A 20,570-nucleotide genomic window follows, 5' to 3' on the forward strand; every position below is an offset into this window, starting at 1 on the left:
TGTGGATTCTACAGCTCTTTATAGTTTATGAAGTGTGTAGCATGATATCTGTATCATTATTAATATTGTTAGTGACATACTTGAAAATAGTAATACTACCTCAAGTTTGTTAAAACAATGAAAAAAAATGCTTTTTCTAACTGTTTTCTACTTGGTGCTTCACTAATTCTGATACAAACTTACACAAAAAACAAGTTTATTGATTAGTCTAATTTCAGCTAGATGGTTTTCTAGTGCTATTCTTTTTATAATCATTGTGCTTCAATGCACTGAAGTGCTCTCATTAGCTGAGTTGAGCAGGGCTATATGTTTTTCCAATTTATTTTATGTTTCTAGAGAGAGGGAAAAAATGTTATTTTCAATGAGCAATTAAAGATCTAATTAACAAAATGAAGAATTTGCTTAGTCATAATTAAAACTACAATCTAATTTGTGAGATTCATCTGTAAGGTTTCATTACTATGATACCATAAAAATTTCCATGATGCCTTGAGTTAGATGAAATGAATCCTTCTCCATAGGTGAAGGTCCCTGGCCTCACCCTTTAAAATAATCTGTCTGTCTGCAGTTTATGGAGGATACCCTGCTGGAGTAAATACACTGAACCAGGAGGTGGGGACTATGGAAAGAGCACTGGTCTACAGGCTGTTCTGAAAACGGCCGTAACCAAGAGACCTCGGAGCTAGTTGAGCCATTCAAGGAGGCTGTGCAGGTCTTTGGCTAACCTGGGGCCAGAGGGCTGCAAGGCAGGTGCCCTGCAGCCGTGACTCCAGTGTCCCTCTCCCCCAGGCACAGCTCAGATCCGCACCCCAACTTCAGCGAGGCTAGACAGGGGTCTCTGTGCCTAAAACTGGGTCAGTTATGGGTTCAGAAGCAGTGTTAAAAGGCATTATGGTATTATCCAGCTCTGACTGAAAATATTTGCATCAAGAATTTTCAATAATGCTTCATTCTGGAAAGCTACTTTAATTAATACCAGTATAATTGCTTTTAACTTAGATATGGGTTCACAGCACTCACAATGCCAGTGGATATTTTACCATCTATGGAGATGAATCTTTGCAATCAGATCATTTCAATTCAAGACTCAGCTTTGGAGACACACAGACTATTTGGGCTCGAACTGGCTATCTGGGGTTCCTGAGAAGGACAGAACTCACAGATGCAAACGGAGGTACGAGGTTTCTTGTCATATAGGTCAATGCACGTAATTAGGATTATTCTGAGCCTGCGCCACCCAATGTGTTCAATCTGTGAAACCTGTGGAACTGCAAAAAAGCTTTAGTTAAAATAATCAGAAAATAAAACAGAGGGCAAGCTTTTCCTGCTTAAACAATTTTTTTCTTTGCTGTATCTCAGGTGCTATAAATCCCCTCCATCACTGACTTTTTGGCACTGTTCACGTGCAAAGTGCTTCAGCTTGAAAAATATGAAATGCAGCTTAAAATGCTCTTGCAGTCATATCCACAGGAATGCATTTGTGCACATAGAAAAAGCCTTGTTGTGAGTTTGAGCCCTGTCCCTCCTGTGTTGAACAGCTTTGATAATTCCTCTGTTATAAACTTATTTACAGAAGCTGTCCATTTCTCAAATTTCCCTGTCTTCAAACCTGTGGGGATGGTTATGAAATGTAATACAAGCAGTAGCCTGCAGGAGAAGCTACAGGGTGTTTAGGTTTCTGTCAGGAAGGTACAGGATTTCGTTACTTGTTTTGATGACACTCCTTATCTCATGTACACATATAAGCAAACCAGCACTGCCAGGCACACAAAGTCTCTGCTTGGGAAAATGTTACTTTCCTGTGATTTTTGCAGAGCACGGTGCCACAAGCGGCGGCTGGCTGAGGTGGCAGTTGAGGCTGTTGGCAAAGTATGGCTTCTAGCAACGCTGCGAGCACCTCCAGGAGTGATCCCAGGGCCCCAGTGTCAGTGCAATTAGAATAGCTGCCCTTCAGCCAAAGAGTGATCAAATCTGAAAGCGTTTCAGTAATCACTGTGGATTACAACTGCTGCCCATGTCCTTATGTTAGCATCTTCCTGAAGAGATGTGCTTTCGGTTGCACAGGGCTTCTTCATTTAGTAATGATAGCCCAGCCTTGAGAAAATTCAGGATTCTCTGAGGACATTGCAACTTAAGTATCCAAATGGCTTAAATCTTCTCCTGGCAAAGAGGTGTTAAAGTCTCCATTTTCCTCCCACTTTTACCTCTCAGCACAGAAAGTTCTCTGCCCCTTATTACTGATAGAGGTTATATTGCCACTGCATTACCATCATGCAGCTATCTAAATTAATGTAAAAAGAGCCAGGTATCTGCTTTTAAATCTTTTAGCGAATTTTATTTCTTTATGGATAACATGCAGTTGTTTATTAACAGCCTAATATCTTTTTTAAAGTGTCATTTCAGCCTCATTTATTTCATTAGTCAGTAAAAATTTGTACTATAAAAGCATTACTCTCCAGAGCTTGCCATTTGTCTGAATGAGCAATTTGCTATCTGGCACATGGCGGGTATTTCTAGTTTATTGATAAACACCTTTGTAATACACCTTAAGCATCAGTACTGACCACCTCAAAGGTACTGGAAGAACATCATTCATACTGTTAGTGTCAAATCTAGCCTTTCTCTTTCAAAGGAAATAGGAACAAGTAGCCTATTGTCGATTTAGGGCACCTTAAAAAAGAAGAGTCTGTTCTGTACCCACTTGGGAGAAAAACAGGAAGTTATGTCACCGTCTTCGGATAAAAACTTCCACCTTTCTCTTCTTCAGATGGGAATAGTGTTCCTTTCTTCTGCTTTCTGCTCCGCATTGCACCTCAGTAATGGAAAATTCTCATTAGTTCAGAAATCACTTTGGGGTTTCAGAAATTTGATGATAACTTCCAAATGTTATAGTTATTTTACTTATTTATTAATGTGAAGATTTTTGTAGTGTAACGTACTGGAGAATAGAATCATTAATATTTTTTCCTTACAACCAGAGCGCCATGATGCACTTTACGTTGTGGGTGCATTAGATGAAGCCATGGAGTTACGAGGGATGAGATACCATCCAATCGATATTGAAACCTCTGTAATTAGAGCACACAAGAGCATCACAGAATGGTAAGGATTATATAACACCGGGGCCCTTACATAAAGCTGAAATATCTATAATGTCTGGGGCTTTTTCTTGGATATTGCAATTGATCCAGGAAATGGTCTGTCAGGATGGTCACAGGATTTATAACCCAGCTGTAAATACATCCTTTGGATGAAACAGTTCACAAACAGATTTAATCAGGAAGGACTGTTTTCTGCTAAGATCATTCAATATGCTTCTTTATTTGTGTGGTTTTAAGTACAAGTGAAGGATTAAACTTTTAATTTGAGAGAGCCAAGCAGCTTTCAGGTAGGTCAGTAGCTGTTTCTTGGAGTTTGAGATTTATATTCTAACCAGGAAAAGCGAACTGGTACGAGTTCAAGCTTTAGGAGTGTTGTTATTAGAAGGAGTAAGCAAGCAAACATTTCAAATAAATGAACACACAGTAATAAACTTTATTAGTGAACACACTGTTGCTTTTGAATTGGTTATTAATAAATCAAGCAGTGATGAAATCAAGGTCACAATGGAAATTGAAGCAGTAAATCGATGAGTTAATAATTGTCTTAATCAATGTATCACATCATCAGGTGCACACAGCAGGTAATCATTTCTTGAGGCCGACATGAGAACAAATTGCTTTTCATTATTTTTGCATCAGAAGACTGAGTCAGGTAGTTGTTTTGTTTTGATATAACCTCAGCTCAGTTCTTCTCCTTTCAACCAAAACGAACCTGTCACAACAGCCAGAGCAATTTAGCAAGCATAAGACGTGACTCCCCATTTTTCTTTTCAATCCTGGCTGCAAAGGTGTGGCCTGGAGCAGTAAACTTAATAATGAAGCACAGCGACTGGGCTGGTTTCTTTAGTCAAAACACCTTTTTCTTTTCTTAAATAACTGTTAAAATTAAGGCAGTTGATTGCTTGGCTGACTGTAACTGAGGCTTTCCCTTATTGCCTCCCCCCTAGAGCATCATCACTGCTCGTATGGTCTTGTGCCAGCTAGCCATTAGACAGGGTGGTGGGTACTGTGTCCTCATGTAGACCAGTGTGAACACTTCAAGGATGCTGTGAAATTCTCCTTGAAAATGTGTCAGATCAGTATCAGCAGTGGATGCAAAGTTTTCAGATCAAGCTATTTAGGGACAGCTCTATTATAAGATGGCCACAGATTCATAAATTGATGTGTTTGGCAGTACCTGTTTTTCAGAGTTTGGTGTCCTCAAAGTGTGTGCTCGTGGGCAGTGAATGAAGTAGCCACATCACACTGCAGAAGTGATCATCATGGGTTTCAGTGGCCAAAAATGCTTAAATTATGTTCCTTATGTCAAGACTACTGAGGATCCTTTTCCTTCCATTATCCTGGAAATCCTGAGTGGGATAGTGGCAACTGAAAAAGGGTTGGGGTAAGCTGGGAGAGCCAAAGAAAAGGCCACTGAATTTTTGCAGGAAGGTGGAGGTACATGCAAATAATTTGTGGTGCCTTAACTCTTCCCAGTAGTGGGGTGGTAATGTACAAGGCACATGAGTGACTTTTCAGAAAACACACTGTGCTATTACTACCCTTTGCCCAAAGGCCAAAACTGAAAGTCTTCGGGGTTGTTTTTTCCTCAAAGGAGAGAGATTGCTGATGAGTTAGATGTTTCTGTGATGTGGTTCCTGCAGAAAATGGACGCACAGTAGTTCGGAGAGACAGCATCTAGTTTGGTCACAGTTCCCATCCTCTTCCTAACCAGTGCTCTGCCTAATAGCTCTCTCAAGCCACCATCATGGAGTTTTCATTCATGGTCCAAGTCCTTACTGTCCTTGATTTTTCTCACTTGTCATTCAGCTTCCGTTACAGATCCTCCTCTTGTCTTTGTAAACACCCCTTGACAAAATAATAGCCAGTTAAATCTTTCTTTTTATAAATGCTTTGTGTATGCCTTTCTTTGGATGCGGGCATGAGCCTCTGGTCCTCTTGGAGGCTGCTGTTGTTTTGGTTGCAATGACCCATTAAGGATTTAACTGCATCAATACCTACTGCAAACAAAAGGTACTGGGTATGTCCAGTCAATAGATTGTAAAAATAGCCTCAGCTTCCAACAAACACCTGCTCATTTTGTAACATTTAACACTATGGAGGAAAGCGGTGACTTCTTGACCAACATGTGATCCTGCTCTGCAACTTCTGTTTTTGAGGATCAGATCTAAAGGTTCATTTTAAATTACTCTTGTCTCTTAAGAAATTTTAGAACAAAATCAACAACCTCTGACTCTGGACCACCTGCGTCTCAATACATAACAAGCAAAAGAGTGGCACTGACTGCTTTTGTTGTGATGTATAACTACACCAGGCATTTCTGAAAGTGTTTTTAAAACTGCAGATTATCTCAAGAAATTATGTATGTGTATGTGTTTTAATTAAAGCACGTTGTTGACTCATGTAAATTTCAAATCCTTGAAAGAGGAGCAGAACATAGCTTCCTGAAATTTGCTAAGAAGTGGTTTTCTCTCTCTGCATAATGACAAATAGGTAAAGCTACACAAGATACTTGGAGAAGAAAACCATTATGAGTCTCTTTCTCTGGAAGTGTTTCAACAACTTCCTTGCTTTTCTTGAAGCATTTGGTGGGATGGATGCAGCTGGAGGGGCCGTGCCCAGCTCAGTGCTTTGGCTGTGTTGCATCTGTTAGGTGTGACTCCATAATTTCTTGAGAAAGTGCAGCCTTCCTGGGACCCTAGTTTTTTGGGGTTTTGATTCATTGGCGCTAGAAAGTTAATCTATTTGGAACTGCTGCATGCTGGCCAATATATCTTTATCTCAACTGATGAGAACATAAAGGGCAACATTTCCTTTTGCTTACAGTGGTCACCAGTGAGTTAGAATCATGACATATGAAATTAGTTTTAAATTAAATTGAAACCCTCTTAGGAGTGCCAATGGCTCTAGGACTTAATATAAGCTTCATACGAAGGTTTTGGGAATCATCCTTCTGAACTCAGACAGACTGACTTCTCCTAAGCCATGTTTTAAGGACCTGCTCCTGAATCTTGCCATTAATTGCTTTCGCAAGCTAACAGTAGGTTTAAGGCATGGTTGCAAGCACTAACTTATATTTTAAAAATCCTCCCCAGGCTTTTTTTTGTTAAAATATATATAATATTAATTTAGGTGTTTGTGCAGCAATCCGTAAAAATTCTGGGACCTCTCTGGAGGTGATCACCTATGCAGAGAGATACTTCACTTTGTTAATATTCAGCATCAGACAAACTTACTAGAACGTCTGTGAAAATACAATTACAAATTAAAATTCATTTCATAGCAGTACTAAGTCAAAAGGAGCCTGCACGGCCTTGCTTTGGCTGCCCATTAGTTTTCCAGATCCATAAGCACATAAGAATTCAATCAAGTAGTGCTTTGGCAGGATGTAAAAATGAATTTTTTTTTAATAGTAAGTACTTTTCTCCTAAAATCCATTCTGTTAAGCATCAACACAAAGCACATTTTTATAGCTAACTTTTGGGCAAAGTAAGATACGGTTCCAAAGTACAGGGATTTTCAGAATTTTAGTAGACTAAAACAGTGCACTTCTGTCTCAATCAAGCTTTGACCTTAGGGTAAGTAGCTCTTTTTGAAGTTGGCCTATATACATAATATATTCTAAATTTCAGATGCTTATGCTTGAGACAATTCTGGGAAATTATCCCCTGATTTTGTAAGGTAAAGGAGGGTAAAGTACAGGGCTTGACGTATCACTTGCATGTGTAGAATATTATTATTTATGCTATGGAATAAGTTAGAGGAAGAAATAACCATAGTCTGTGTGTGTCTTAAACACTTGCAAGGAAGAATGAGATTGCTTTTGTGGAGCCTCAGTCCTGCTGACCTCCCGTGAGACATCAGAGGCTTTAGAGACATTTGAGATGGGGGGAGGAGAATGGAGGGGAGCATACAGCAGACTTTCATACCCTCCCACCCTCCATATTTGGAAGAATAAATACATTATCCTTAGCCAGAAAAAGGTGGCCAGTAGCAGAAACCAAAATTTACCTGCTTCAGCTCAAGGGCTTCACTAAAATTTTGGGGTCTTACAAAGTCCTTTTAGTAAAGGGGAGATACTGGTGATAATGGTGTTCACTTGACTATCTCACCTGTTAATAAGGAGTGTAAAAACTCCTTTCCCCTTAAACCCAGCAGAAATAAAACACAGCAGAAATAAAACAGATGGACACACTGCTTATTTCTATGTAAACCAACTGGTCCAGAAGAATCAGCAGCTCTTTTGTGCTGAGCTCTGACCTGCCTGGACAGCAGCCAGCCCAGTCCTGAAGGCACGTAGCCATGTTAGCCTAGCACTGTGCAAGTGAGGAACCCCTCCCAAGGCACCCAGGGGCCTCTGCGCCGCCTGGGGCTCCGCTCCCCTTTGCTAGACAGAGCTTATCCCAAAGCTCTTTCAGCTCACGCTATGTTCCTGCTGTTCCTTTTGGTGCCTCCTCTTTTAACCTCCTTTGCCCTTCTGGGCTGCTCTTTGAAAAACCCCAGAGAAGACACCTCCACCCACACATCACTCATGCATGCCTTCATGAACACAGCGGTGCTGTGACGCTTCTCTGGCTTCAGAGGGAACCACACGTCGCCTTACTACCTCTTTACATGACGAGTAAGGTTTAGACCTGAGTTTCTCTAAAGTTTAGCCCAATCCTTAGTATTGCAGCAATACTAAAGTGAGAGCTAGTGGGGCTGTTGTTCTGCCCCTGCCTGCAGACATGGTCTCTCTTGCTACTTATGCTTTGTGGTGAGCATAGAGAAGGAGCCCTAGGAGTTGAAACAAAAGGTAACCAAGGTGGAATGAAAAGGGTAAAAGATGAAATGGGTAAAAAAGCCCCCACCACTAATATTATTTTTTTCTTTCGTTCCAGTGCGGTGTTTACCTGGACAAATTTATTGGTCGTTGTAGTTGAGCTGGATGGATCGGAGCAAGAAGCTTTGGACCTGGTTCCTTTGGTGACCAACGTGGTCCTGGAGGAACACTATCTGATTGTAGGGGTGGTGGTGGTTGTGGACATTGGTGTAATTCCTATCAACTCCCGTGGAGAGAAACAACGTATGCACCTACGAGATGGATTTTTGGCAGACCAGCTAGATCCCATCTATGTGGCCTACAACATGTAGTCTTGTACCTTAAAGCTTCCATGGACTTTACTATAGATGTATAAAATTTTTTGGTGTCCACTAAAAAAGTGCGCAGATAAGATGCTGACACTCATCAGAATGGAACTGTTTCTATTACGACTTTTCAAAGCAGTCACGATTGGCAGGAAATAAAATGTGAAATGTTTTCTTTTACCACTAAATTTTAGAGAAGAAGGACTATGGGGTAAGGCCCTTCAGTGTGTTGGAAAAGCCCATTTTAAACTTTTTTTTTTTTTGCTTATTGGACAATACTGCTTTTTGAGTAAATGTGGCTCCGTATTTTACATTAAGTAAGCTGAAGTAGATTTTTTTTTATTCTGCCCTCCAAATGGATTCTTTTAAAACAATTTGCATACCAATAGAAATAATTGTTTTCTTCATTTGTTTTAATATGTCATAAAAAGCTGATGAATACAGATCCGTTACTAACTTAAGCCATTTTAGATCCCACATCTTAGGAAACTATGTAGTGGTACGAGGAGAATACCCAAAGTAGCACCTTTCAATTAGAAATCTTGCAGCTTTCTGTCGGAGATGCTGAAAGCCCAAAGGCCAAAGAGCCTTTGCTGTTAGCGTTAGGATGGAAGAAATTTATAAATAAGGTGTATTTCGGCAATGAACTTGCAAATATCTTTGTACTAAACTAAAAAGATAAAATAAGTTAACTTCTTCTGTAATTATGTACAAAACGTTTAATTTATTTTGATCTCTTTAGAAGTATAAAAGAGAAAAAACATTCAAGAATATTAAACTCTTGAAATGTTTGCTAATATAAAAACAAAGTGTTGTATTATCTTGAGTGGATAGTATCACATCAAATATATATATATGAAATATAAATTCACTAATGACAAAAGATTTTAAAGTTTAAAATGCAGTACTTGTCACTTGCATGGTGTCTCCCACTGTAGATAATCAAATGTTACTCACAAATTTTTTGGAAAAAAAAAAAAAGCAATCTTGGATTGCTAAGTACCCCTGTCGAAAAGAATCCTCTAGATACCAGCAAGTGGAATTATTGCTGCCTTTAAGGCAGTGAATGAATTTAAGACTAAAAATGCACTACAATAATTTTCTTTTCTTTGCCATGGAGGCAACAATAAATATTCGTGCTGGCATGTGCATACACTTGTTAGACTTAGAAAAGGCAGGTTGAGGAATAGCACTGTTGTCTAGCTGCAGAACTTTGTTGCACAATTTTTTTCATTGTTTTAGTTGGTGTTTTTATTGCTATAAGGAAAAGTTTTGGGGTTATTTGCACAGAGTTATCAATTTGCCTCTCAGCTAGGACACGTAGCTCGGTGGCCAATGCATCCAGTTTACATTTACAGGAAATGATTGTTTCGATGGTCTTTAATTTATTCCTTACCAGAGAGGAGCGTACAGTCACTACAACCGAGTTGGCACGAATCGTGCCTCTGCTAACTGGTCCCTAAACGCATTAAAACACCAGAGGAACCGATCTGCCTGTTTAAAGAACGGAGGAGTCCCGCGGTCTCGGACCTGAGGCCATCACGGGAGAAGAGTAGGAAAACATGCATCACAGCTGCCTTCATTTTACTACCTTTGGATAAAAGAGAGGTTTGATTCCCCAGTTCTGTTGTCTTCCCTGCACCCCGTGCCCCTTTTTTTGAAACCTTCCCCTTCCTTCATGTGGTTGTAACTGAACTGACCTGTTTGTGATCAAGAGTGGGATGTACCAGCTGCAGTCCAAGAATGCTTTTCTTATTGTCCCAAATGACGTTCATGTGCTGGCTCTCATTACCGGATATGCATGACTAAGATTGTTGCAGGGCAAATGTAACCATGTTTATATCGCGTATAAGGGAGTCTCGATGCTGGGTGTTTAAAATCTTTTTAAAAGGTAGGGACGTTTTAGTCTGCATGTACAGTACAGAGCATCGTGTCACGTCAGACGCGTTTTTCTTTCAGGCCATCCTTTCCGCCTTCACTGTCCTGTGAATAGCCCCGTTCATGCTCTGCAGACCAATCCTATATTTTGTCAAATTCATTTTCTGCTCCCTAAAGAGAATAAAATCTGTTCTTAACGGCAAGTTGTTGTAAGGTTTCAGACAAGATGTTGATTGATTACAAACATAATTGCAGTGTGTGAACTAACTTGTGAAGTCCTGCTATCGCTGATCTCAGTACTGCAAAACAAATCTCGCTGTCGTTCAAACCATCACTTTAACCTTCACGAAGTCAACTTTGCATTTGTAGAGAATAAAAGACCTGCAATGCAGTTGTGAAACGCAGTTAATAACAGCTCTCTTCTGCAACCTGTCATCCGTGGTTGTTAAATCCTGAGTTAAGAGAAATGAGAAACTGAATTTCTGGTTTTGTTGTGCAAGCAAAAGGAAGGAAACATTTAAGCACCATCAGACTGAGCAATAAAGAAGGATTGTTCTGTATTAGAAGTTGTACTGTAGATAAACCATTCATGAGAATGTATAAAATGTTTGTCTTGTGACCTTGTGCTTTTGGAGTCAGACAAAACCATGTAATCAACTTGATGCACATGCACAAAAAAAGAGGGTACACAATGAACATTTAAACACAAAACTAATCAAACAGGAGCAGATTCCTCATGGTGCTTGTTTATTATATATATTTAATCCTGCTTGACACTTTACCCAAGGGAAGACTGTCCCTTTTATCAGTTGAATGTTAGCAGCGTTATTTCATAGAGTGTGGTGACTGGTTAGAGAAATTCATGTAACTCAGCCAATCACAGTTTCAAACAAAAATTTTTATGTGCAAAGGACAGCAACCTTCTTGTATGTTAAACCACCAGTACGCTTTGTACATCTGTGATAACGCCTGTTTTATATTCAAATGAACAAATAAAAGCTTTTATTTTTGTTGCTCTGAAAATATCAGTTTCTTAATTAGTCATCTAAAATGGAGCTTCCGAGAGCTGCGGACGCTCAGTGGAGGAACATGGAGAGCTATACTGTAATTTTATTTTGTTTACCTCTCTTGTTGCATAATTTATTAGTACGAATCATACTTTTAACAATGTTTAAATACTGGTGTGGGCATTTATTGCTGAAAGACTTTCATATGGCAACAAATGTTTTTTGTGAAATGTTTTTTTAATTCTTTTTAATATATTCAAATATACTGTTCACATTTTTGCTGAAAGTGTAAAGATTATTGTAAGCTTGGTAACATTTTGTGAGAAGCAATAACAAGCATTAGTACTGTAAAACTCCTCAAATTTGTCACTTATCACTTTGTCGCAAGATCTTGCTACCGGCTTGTTGCTAATCAGTCGCTTAAGTTATCGATCCAGGTGTTACATCTGTGCTGGAGCTTTCTGCCAGTGGAAATACACGGGTAACTGCTTGGTCACACACGTGGGGCTGGAACCTCCGTACCAGTTCAGAAGCCTTGGACGACCAGATAAAGCCCCTAGGAAATGTGATCTGCCCGTTTCCATTGGCCTTTTCCAAAACCCCCTCGATTGCAGAGCCAGCTCCCAGCCGCGGAGCAGCAGCGTCTGCAGAGAAGAGGTTTGGCCCTAGCTCTGATTTTTCAAACGTGATTTCAAAGGGTGAAAGTCGGAGTTCTCGTTTCTTTGGTAGCCCATCTGAGAAGTTCAAGGTATAAAATCCCATCTCCAATGGCTCAGATTTCAGGTTGCACATCACAAGAGGTGGGAGCAGGTTAGAGGAGCCACAGTTTTCCAGAGCAGAGAGTGTGATCTGAAAATTGTGGGAGGGAGAGGGCAAGTTAGGGGTGGCAGGACAGCAAGTAGTTCCTGACTCAGTATTACAGATTATTTAATAAAAAAAGAAAGGTTTTTGATGTTTTGTGCTAATCACGATGAGGATTATTAAAAGGTGAAAATCTTTCAAGTACACCTTTTAACAACCACTTTGGCAAATGGTGGCTACAGCGCTGAAAAGCTGGCGGGGAATCTCAACAAAAAAAATGGTAGTAGGGTTAGAAGAATAATTTCATGCACAATAAGAATAGTATAATTTATTCATTATCAGGTTGATGCCAACAAGGTAAGAACTGGAAAAAAGCTTGATAAAAGACCTTTCAGATTTTCTGTGTGTCTTTCAACACAAAAATTTGCTTTATGCAGAATTATCATATCAGTTGGGGTGGGAGGGGTGTGCATGGAGATCGACTACAAATTCTCACCAGTCACCTTGTGAACGAAATCACAGGAGAGCTGGGTTTGGGGGAGCGTCAGACGCTCCACCACAGCCTTTTGCCGTCAGCCTGAGCAGTCTCAGACCCCCTCTGCAACCCTGGGGATACACACCCCCGCTGTGGCTTCTGTGCGGCCGCTGTGGGGGCCTGGCCTGGCGCTGGCACGGCCATGGCTGCCCAGGCAGTGCGGGGAGGGGTAAAGCCCAGAAAGATCATCCCAGTGGGGCTGGACCCTGCTCGCCCCAGGGTAAGAGCCAACCCTGAGTCTGAATATTTTTTTTGTTTGGGGTTTTTGCTTTAATAGAAGAACTTTTTGCTTAAAACTGGCTGAGATTTGAAGGGGGGGGAAGTTAACCAGAGTCTCATTCTGAAAGTATGGGTATAAAATTTAAATGTTCAACCTGAGCTATTTTTTGGTATTTGGAGTGCCTCATTTGGCAGCCCACCTTCCCAAAAGCTCTCATTCATTGTCATTTAGATAAACAGCCTTTCCTTTCCAGGGGTTTTCTGTTCTCTTTTGAGGGGCATCACCTTAAAGCTGGTCCAAAAATCCTCTCAAGGCTTGCCTCATTTGTGCTCTACCTCGCTGAGGTCAACATCTTTGAAACAGTGTCTCTCCCTTTCTTACCCAGCAAACCAGCATCACCGTATTTCTGTACGTTTTTGGCATGCATCCTGATGATGGAAGCTGCATGGCACAGATCGATGGCCCTGAGCAGGTCGTACTACATCACACCAGTCAAAATCAGTACCAGGAGCGCTCTTATACTTCTTTCTGAGCTCCATGGACAAGATTTCTTCAACACCAAAGCCCTATTGCCTTCTGTATGATCCACCCAGGGAAAAAAAACAAGTCTTTGCGCCAGGGATCCCACAACACAACTAATAATTTAAAAAATGACTGGGAAATTTTATACATCTATGACCAGTTAATGGGCTGATGGTAAAGGCACAAAGTTGATCTTGCTCTGGTAGATTAATGATGACAGGCCTCACGCAAGGGCGTGTTCTACAGAGGGGTCTGAAGGAGGGGGAGAAACTGGTGGCAGCACCATGTCAGGGAAGGGCTTCCAGATGTGCGTGGCAGCATCTGGGAGAGGCACTGAGGGAAGAGTTGTCCTGAGCCATCACTGCTGAAGAGGACACCAGTGTAGGAAGCCATAAATGAAGGGCAGGTTTGGGAAGTGTTTGGTGTAGAATGCAGGTAAGGCCAGAAAAGAGAAGCCTGTGCATGTGGGGGTAGGGTCAAGTAGTCCAGGCTATCTAACCCAGTGGTATCAGGCACCTAATCTTAGCAGCCTGCGTTTTAATTTTCTCACCTAGGTGTGCCCATTTCAAATTAAGGGGCTCCAGGTGCTGGGACACAGCCCTGCTGCTCTTGGCCCACATTCCGTCTGGAGGCTGGATGAACTACCTACCACCTGCTGAACTCAGCCAGGGGCCTTTGGGGTAAGACCCAAGAGAGGGAATGTATGCAGGTGGGAGGATAGACCTGGTGCAAGCAAAGTACAGAGGCTATCCCAACCTGAAAGGTTCAGGAAACTAAAAGAAACCCCAGATCTGTATCAGGGAAAAGGCAGGCCTGAAGCAAGGAAGTGCTGAGAGAAGACTAGGGTAAGAAAAGCAGCTGCATGCAAGAAGAAAATAATGTTTCCATGAAGCAAGGTCAGGAGGGGAGTATGGCATGGCCAGCATTCACAGAGCAGAGGGAGACAAGAATTTGAACCAACAACTGCCCAAAGGAAGTTAGTGGCCAAGGAGATACACAGGAATTAAACTTTCCATTGCAGACACACATGCTCATTAACATTTCTAGGATGCTGCTCACAAACGTTTGGTTTCAGTTACTTTCCTGAAATCCCCATGAGGATTTTTTTGCGTGCCCCTTTCTCTCCCCACCGGACATGGCTGCACGCCAGCGTGAGGACACACACTCGTGTGCATTTGCAGTGTCTCACAGCCGTGCACGTGCCGTGCTGCAGCGGCTCAGCCCCGGTTGTCCGCCTGCACGGGGCAGCGATGGAGCTGCATGGCCGAAGGTGCCTGTTCTGTGCGTTGCAGGGGCAGGCGCTGGGCATCTGCGGCCATGGAAACCCGCAGCCCACCCTGCCAGTCCAAGGTGTAGGGCCAGCAAAACCTGAATGGGGAATGTTTAAGGTCTTCCCTTCCCTCCTCATACAGCTCTCTGCTTAGTAAAGAGAACAAAAAAAGCAACTGAAGTGCCGTCTCAGCTATAATTATTATTTCGTTCAAAGGCTGGAAGTATTTTTTCATCTTGGGGCAAAGCCTGTTAACAGAACAAGAGGCTTTTAACTGCTGTTTTAAGCCGTAATAAAATGAACACTAGAGATCACGCCATTTTGAAAATTTTCTAACAAACCGCAGATTTTCTTAAATGAAGACTTTTGTTAAAATGCTCCCACTTCCAGCAGATCACACAAGAGGGCTGTCGCCTCACTGCGAAACAGCGCGACTGCATTTTTGCTGGGCGTGCATGCAGACACGTGCACTTTTCTTACAACTAACAGCACCATTTATTTCTCCAACACAGTAAAGCCTTCGCATCTGCGGGAGAAAGGCAAAGTCAGGATACCATGTGTCAGTCTGAGAAATGACAAAGTGTGTCGGAGAAAGCAACTGGAAATGCAGGTTACTGTTGGTCTCGTTGGCAGTTCGACTTCATTTTAAGTAAAATATATTTGTTCAATTTATGCAGTTTTGATCTGGAAATGCTGAGCCACAGGAAGGACAAGGACATGTTGAGACCACTTGCTCGTTGCAGACCTGCACTTCAAGTCTTTAAAAAGCAAGCAAACAAAAAAAAACCCAAACCCTGAGCCTGCATTTGGCTTCGGTTTTGAATATGGATTGACTCTATCCACAGGGAGAGCATTTTCACTCAGGTCCTTAAAAAGCAGCAGGAGTTACGCAGCTTCCTTGGCATGCCCATATGGTTCTCCTTAAGAACACAAATGTCTCAGAGGGCTCCTCTGAAGTTCGGCATGATCACACTTGGCTGAAGTGGAGCTGATACCCTGTGCCCCCGTTCATGGGGGAAGGCTAGGCTGGAGGAGCACCCCAATGCCAGTGTGCCCCATGGGGGACAAGTGAGGCAAGGAGCCCTGCTTTGCGGCAGCAATGGAGTCACACACGATCTTTGGAGTCTTAGGGATGTGCTTGTGTGTGAATTTGAGTTCAGTAAATGGTAAGAAATGTGGCTGAAATTCGCTTCAGGGCAGCATTTGCTCCACAAAAAGCCTTTGGAGAACTTCCTCTGCCATTTGTGAGTGCCTTTGCATGGGAGCTTTCCGTCTCTGAACACAGGATCAAGCCAACCGAACCATGGATTAAAATGTTGCTAAGAAAAATAGAGGATAAAAGGAAGTCAAAGAGAAAAATAATCCCCTCCCTTTCCCCCAGTCGCATGGTTGCTCCTTTGGATCCAGTTCTGTGCTTTCTTTATCCACTCAGCCCTAGTGAAACCATGTTAATAGAGATTATAGAGTTGGCCCATGTAAAAGATGCTCAGGAATGGCCTGATGGCTGTCTCTAACCCTACAGCTGAGCTACGTGCCCCGTGCAAGCAGAGCCCCCAGTGACTGCCATTGCGTCATAAAGTGACTGTTAAAAAGATCTGTGGTGTGACGTGCAAAAGGATAGATTTCCTCCACATACCTAATTGACACTTTGTCTTTCTACTGTAACTTCTGGATGGGCAAATGAAAATGGCCCTCCTCTTCTTCCTCCTCTGCCCCCTCCTCTTGCTCCTCTGCCCCCTCCTCCTCCGAATGCTGCTGACACATTGCTTTGAACTTCAGCCGCAGTAGCTCCCATTTAGCAAAGCTCCTCAAAGCTCCTCGGGGCCTGGGTACTCATTTAACAAGCTGGAGGACCTCAAACCACCATAAAAATGTCATGACACTTTCGGCTCTGAGGTGCTGAGCACTAATGTACAGAAGCAAGTTTGTAAATCAAAATTCAGCTTTTTTTTTTTTTTTTTTTAAAGCTAGGGCTGTTTTGGGACAGGGAACTCTGGACACTGCTTTGCTGCACTGAACGGTGATGGCAGTAGATAGGAGAGATGGAAATGCTCAATCTGCCCAGGGAGGTCCTGAGCAGAGATCAAGATTAGGTGAAGAATTGGCAAAATCTGAACAAGCTGTTAAGAGAAAGGCCTGTAAATAGGTTATATATCTGCAGATAATTCTGTACAGAGTGTACCCCCGGGAGGCTTCTGCTAAAATGAAGGGCTTTGGGCAGGGGTGTCGTGCCCAGGAGAAAGCCCTGCCGGGAGAGGAGCTCACCCGGGAGGGGTGGCAGGGGGCTGCCTGCGTCCTGTCTGGGCACCGGGGTTAAGCCTTCCCTGAGGCCCCTCGGTCAAAGGCAGCGGGCAAGGTTTCAGGGGAAGGGGTGGTGGTGGCACGGGTTATTTTTGAGGCGAGGGCAGGTGTAATTCCTCAGCTGATCCCGGGACTGCCGAGTCAGCAGCCGTGCTGTGCCGTTGGTCAGGGATCGCTCGCTGCAAGCACGGCCTGCAAAGGCAAAAGGGTGCCAGGCTGGGGAGGCGTCCGGGGGGCCTGTAGCTCTTGAGCTTGAATTCCTGGCTGCTCTTTCCCTGCACGGGCCTTTCCTGCAGCAGTTGATGCTTATTATTGTCAATAGCTTTTGAAAGGAGGCTCCTGCACCAGCCAAGCCTGAGGCGGCTCAGCCCTTCCTCGGCTGGAGCCAGCGGCAGCGCCGTCACATCGGCATGGCACTGCAGGACAGATCCAGCACCCTGTGGCAGGGAGCCGCTGTGTGAGTTGCCTCCTGCTCCTCTTCCAGGCCCCGAAAACCCAACGTCACCCCACCAACAGGGGTGAAAGACAACCTCTAAGGCTTGGGGACTTTTTTTGCAAGCACAGCATTGCACCCATCCAAATATTGCACAGAGACACAGCAACCACGCTGCTTGTGGGAAGGGGTGAGCTGTCCTGGGCTCTGGCTCAGCATCCAGCACCGGCTCCCAACGGCCCGGGTAGCACGGAGCAGCTTGCTCACTGCCACGGCAGCCACTGACGTTAGGGACCCCAGAGTTAAAATGCTGCTGGCTCCAGCATCCACAGGAAAAAATAACGTGCAATTGCATTACTGAGCTGCAGATCTTTTGTTTCTTTGGGGGAAAATAAAAGGCTTTCCAGCATTTGTGGTCTTTACAGACTTGTGAAAAGACAGGGAAAGGCTCTGTCACTCAGTCAAGTGTTGTGTCAGCCAAAGAAATTCTCTCTCTGGTGCATAAGCCACGCATGGCAGCGTTTCTGGCTGTGCCCTTTCTTTGAGAAAGGGCCACTGTTGCTCCTTGGCGGGGGCTGAACTGCAGCACGGGCAGCAGAGGCGCTCCCTGCCTGCGCCGTGCTGCTGGGGTTTGGATGCCTCGTTTCACTCCCTCCTGAGAGCGCGCCAGACCAGCTTTCTTGCTTGAAAATGGCTCTTACTCCTCTTAACGAGAACAGTTAACATGGTGACCTGATCAGCTGAGGCGTGCGTCGGTGGCCCACACCAGGCAAAGGCCTCTTCCCTGATGACAGGACTTCGAGAGCTGCTGTGCACAAGATACCAATTCCCTTTTTGCTTTTAATGAAGGTTTTTTTCACCTTGAAGCCCCTGTTACAAGGGACAAAAGCACATTGCTGTGGCCAAGCTCCGTGGGATCGTGGCTCAGCACCGGCCCCACGCAGAGCTGACCCCCACACACTCTTCCCATAGGAGCATGAGCGGAGGAGAGGCAGAGACCTCGTGTGGCAGCCAGCAGGGCCCAGAGCCACCTGCAGTGGCTGGCTGCAAAATATACCTTTCCCATTAACAAAGCAGTTAAAAATAAAATAGTGCTCTGCCTTTATTAATAAACATTGCTCTCTGCTGCAGGAGTCCTTTTCCAAACACTAGTAAAGCATTTTGTATAACCAGCTTCCCAGAGCCTTCTCTACGCAGAACTCAAGTTTATTTTTAGGTACCTCTCTGGGGCAAATCCTATTTCCATTGAAGCTTTACGCCAGCTTAGTTTTCACTTCCAGGGAGTTAACAGAAACTGGCTGGTGGCTTTGTAAACAAACACATCGCTCTGCCTTTTATCATGGCCTGTTCTCACTCTGTTGGCCTTTCTGCTGTGCTATCTTCAATTACTACTCCCCTTCTATGTAAAAATTATCTGCAAAGCAGATTTCAGCCCCTCCATCGCTGTTTGCCAGGCCTGAAGGCATCTTTCCGCACTTCAGTACCGGCTCCGGGGCTGTGGGGCTGGAGAGGTCCCGGGGCAGGCATGGCCAAGGGGCGCAGGAGGGGCAATTTAATTTTCCCTCAGTTCTCTTTCTTTTTATGGTTTTACAATTTCGAACCTTTAGCATCCCAGCATTTTTTTTTAAAGAACATTACTCAGAGCCTAACGTACTTTTTAGCCTTTTGACTTCTGGAAATAGGTTTTATTAAGATAAAATAGGTTTTTTTGGGTTTTGGAAGGTCCAAGCTAGCTGTCTTTTTCCTTTTACATTAGCTACAAACATCTCCCACTTAAAACCAAAAATATTGTATTATTCTCACAAATGGAGGGACCTTTGCACTTGCAACTGAATTTCCTTAATATGAAACAGTGCAAGATGGGCCTTTATGGTTTTGGTAACCCCCCCAGTTTGATTTACGAAAGCATTTGGAAAGCGTATGCACAGATTGCATATGTGCTCTCACTCAGTGAGGCTAAAATTGGCTGGGTGGCCCCTAACTACTGGCAACAAATCCCAAACGTATTTCACATACTTGGTCATTTAAGATCTGGACTGGCAAACAAGCTCTGAGCTGGGCAGCTCACTCCACCTAAAGGAAACAGAAGGCAGAAACCACTGCTCCTCCTTATTAAAATAAAGTAATAGCCAGAATTTAAAGTAGTAAATAGTAATAATTATAATAACAATAATGTTAACAATAATAATAATAATAACAACAATAATAAATATAATAATGATAAAAAGTAGGAAATGCCAACAATAAAAAGCCAAATAATGCCTTTAAGATGGGTCCTCTAGGAGCACTCAGAGGCAGCCCTGTCTGCAGTGGCGAAGACGCAGCAGCTCAGAGAAACCCCTGCTCACCCTAAGATTTCTGGTGGAAGGAAATTTGCAGATTTGGGGCAGCGCAAGGACAAATCTCCTCCTGCGCTTTGCGGGGGGGGGGTGACGGGGCCCCGCGTGGGACGTGCGATGGGGCCCAGCAGGTCACAGAGGGCCCATGTTAAGCAGTGGGGGTGGGAAGCTGCCTTGGCACTTCCACTGCGTTTGACTTGTTTGGTCCGAATACTTGCCCCACTGGTGACACCTGAACCAGCAAATGCACGTGGGGAGGGTGGTGGGGGAGCGCTTCCACCGGGGCTTTCTGCCGGTGGGGTGCTGGTGAGCGGTGCTGTGCTCAGATGCTGACCGCAGTCATCGAACGGGGAGGCGGCCTGGGAAAGGGTGCTTGAGGGGGCACTGCTGCCGCCTGATCCGGCCTTGCTGGCTTGATTCAGCATAAATGATTCATTTGCAATACGTGCGCTACGCTGGCCAGCGTATTTAATTGAGTTTCATCAAGATGGACGAATAAAATTTGCACTCTTGCGTAAAATGCTACGACTCATGTAAGAACAGAAAAGTTTGGCTAGTAAAATAACAACAGACTTTTGGGGGATCTTTAAATATTTAAAAAATATTTTTTTTTCCCCCGGGACTAGCAGGTCTTGCCAGGTCTTAATTCCCACGGGGAAATGCTTAATTGCCACAGAGAAACCAATTCCCGCAGCGTCCCTCCTGCGGCCCTGAAGTCACAACAGGCTCCAGGACAGCGCACCCTGCCTGTGGCTCACCCCCGAGTGGCCCTTTCTCCCGGGGTGGCTGTGGGCCGTGGGCCGTGGGCCGTGCCCCCGGGCAGCAGCACCAGCATGGGCCCTCGGCTCCCTCGGGCACCTCGCCGGCAGCAAGTCCCGACCCCAAAAATAGGTGAGAGACTGCTTCTTAGGGCGGCCTTTGTAGGAGGAACGCTGCCGCCGCTCAGGCTGGGGCGGGATTCATGGAGTCCTCTCAGTCCTTCCAGATAAAACTACTTTATTAATAAAATACATGGCAGGTGCAGGCTCAGAGTCGG

General features: G+C 43.8%; 1 protein-coding gene across 4 annotated transcripts in view; it reads left to right on the forward strand.

Moving 5' to 3' along the window:
* Positions 1 to 11,466, forward strand: part of DIP2C (disco interacting protein 2 homolog C) — a 333,846-nt gene extending 322,380 nt beyond the window's left edge. For all 4 annotated transcript variants that reach the window (XM_064444999.1, XM_064445000.1, XM_064445001.1 and 1 more), the window contains 3 exons: positions 1,000 to 1,174; positions 2,979 to 3,102; positions 7,982 to 11,466. In XM_064444999.1, coding sequence (XP_064301069.1) covers positions 1,000 to 1,174; positions 2,979 to 3,102; positions 7,982 to 8,234 — 552 coding nt within the window. In that variant the 3' untranslated portion in view covers positions 8,235 to 11,466. The remainder of the gene's footprint in view (positions 1 to 999; positions 1,175 to 2,978; positions 3,103 to 7,981) is intronic.
* Positions 11,467 to 20,570: the final 9,104 nt, after the last annotated feature.

Source organism: Phalacrocorax carbo, chromosome 2 (genome assembly GCF_963921805.1).
Source record: "Phalacrocorax carbo chromosome 2, bPhaCar2.1, whole genome shotgun sequence".
Lineage (NCBI taxonomy): Eukaryota > Metazoa > Chordata > Aves > Suliformes > Phalacrocoracidae > Phalacrocorax > Phalacrocorax carbo.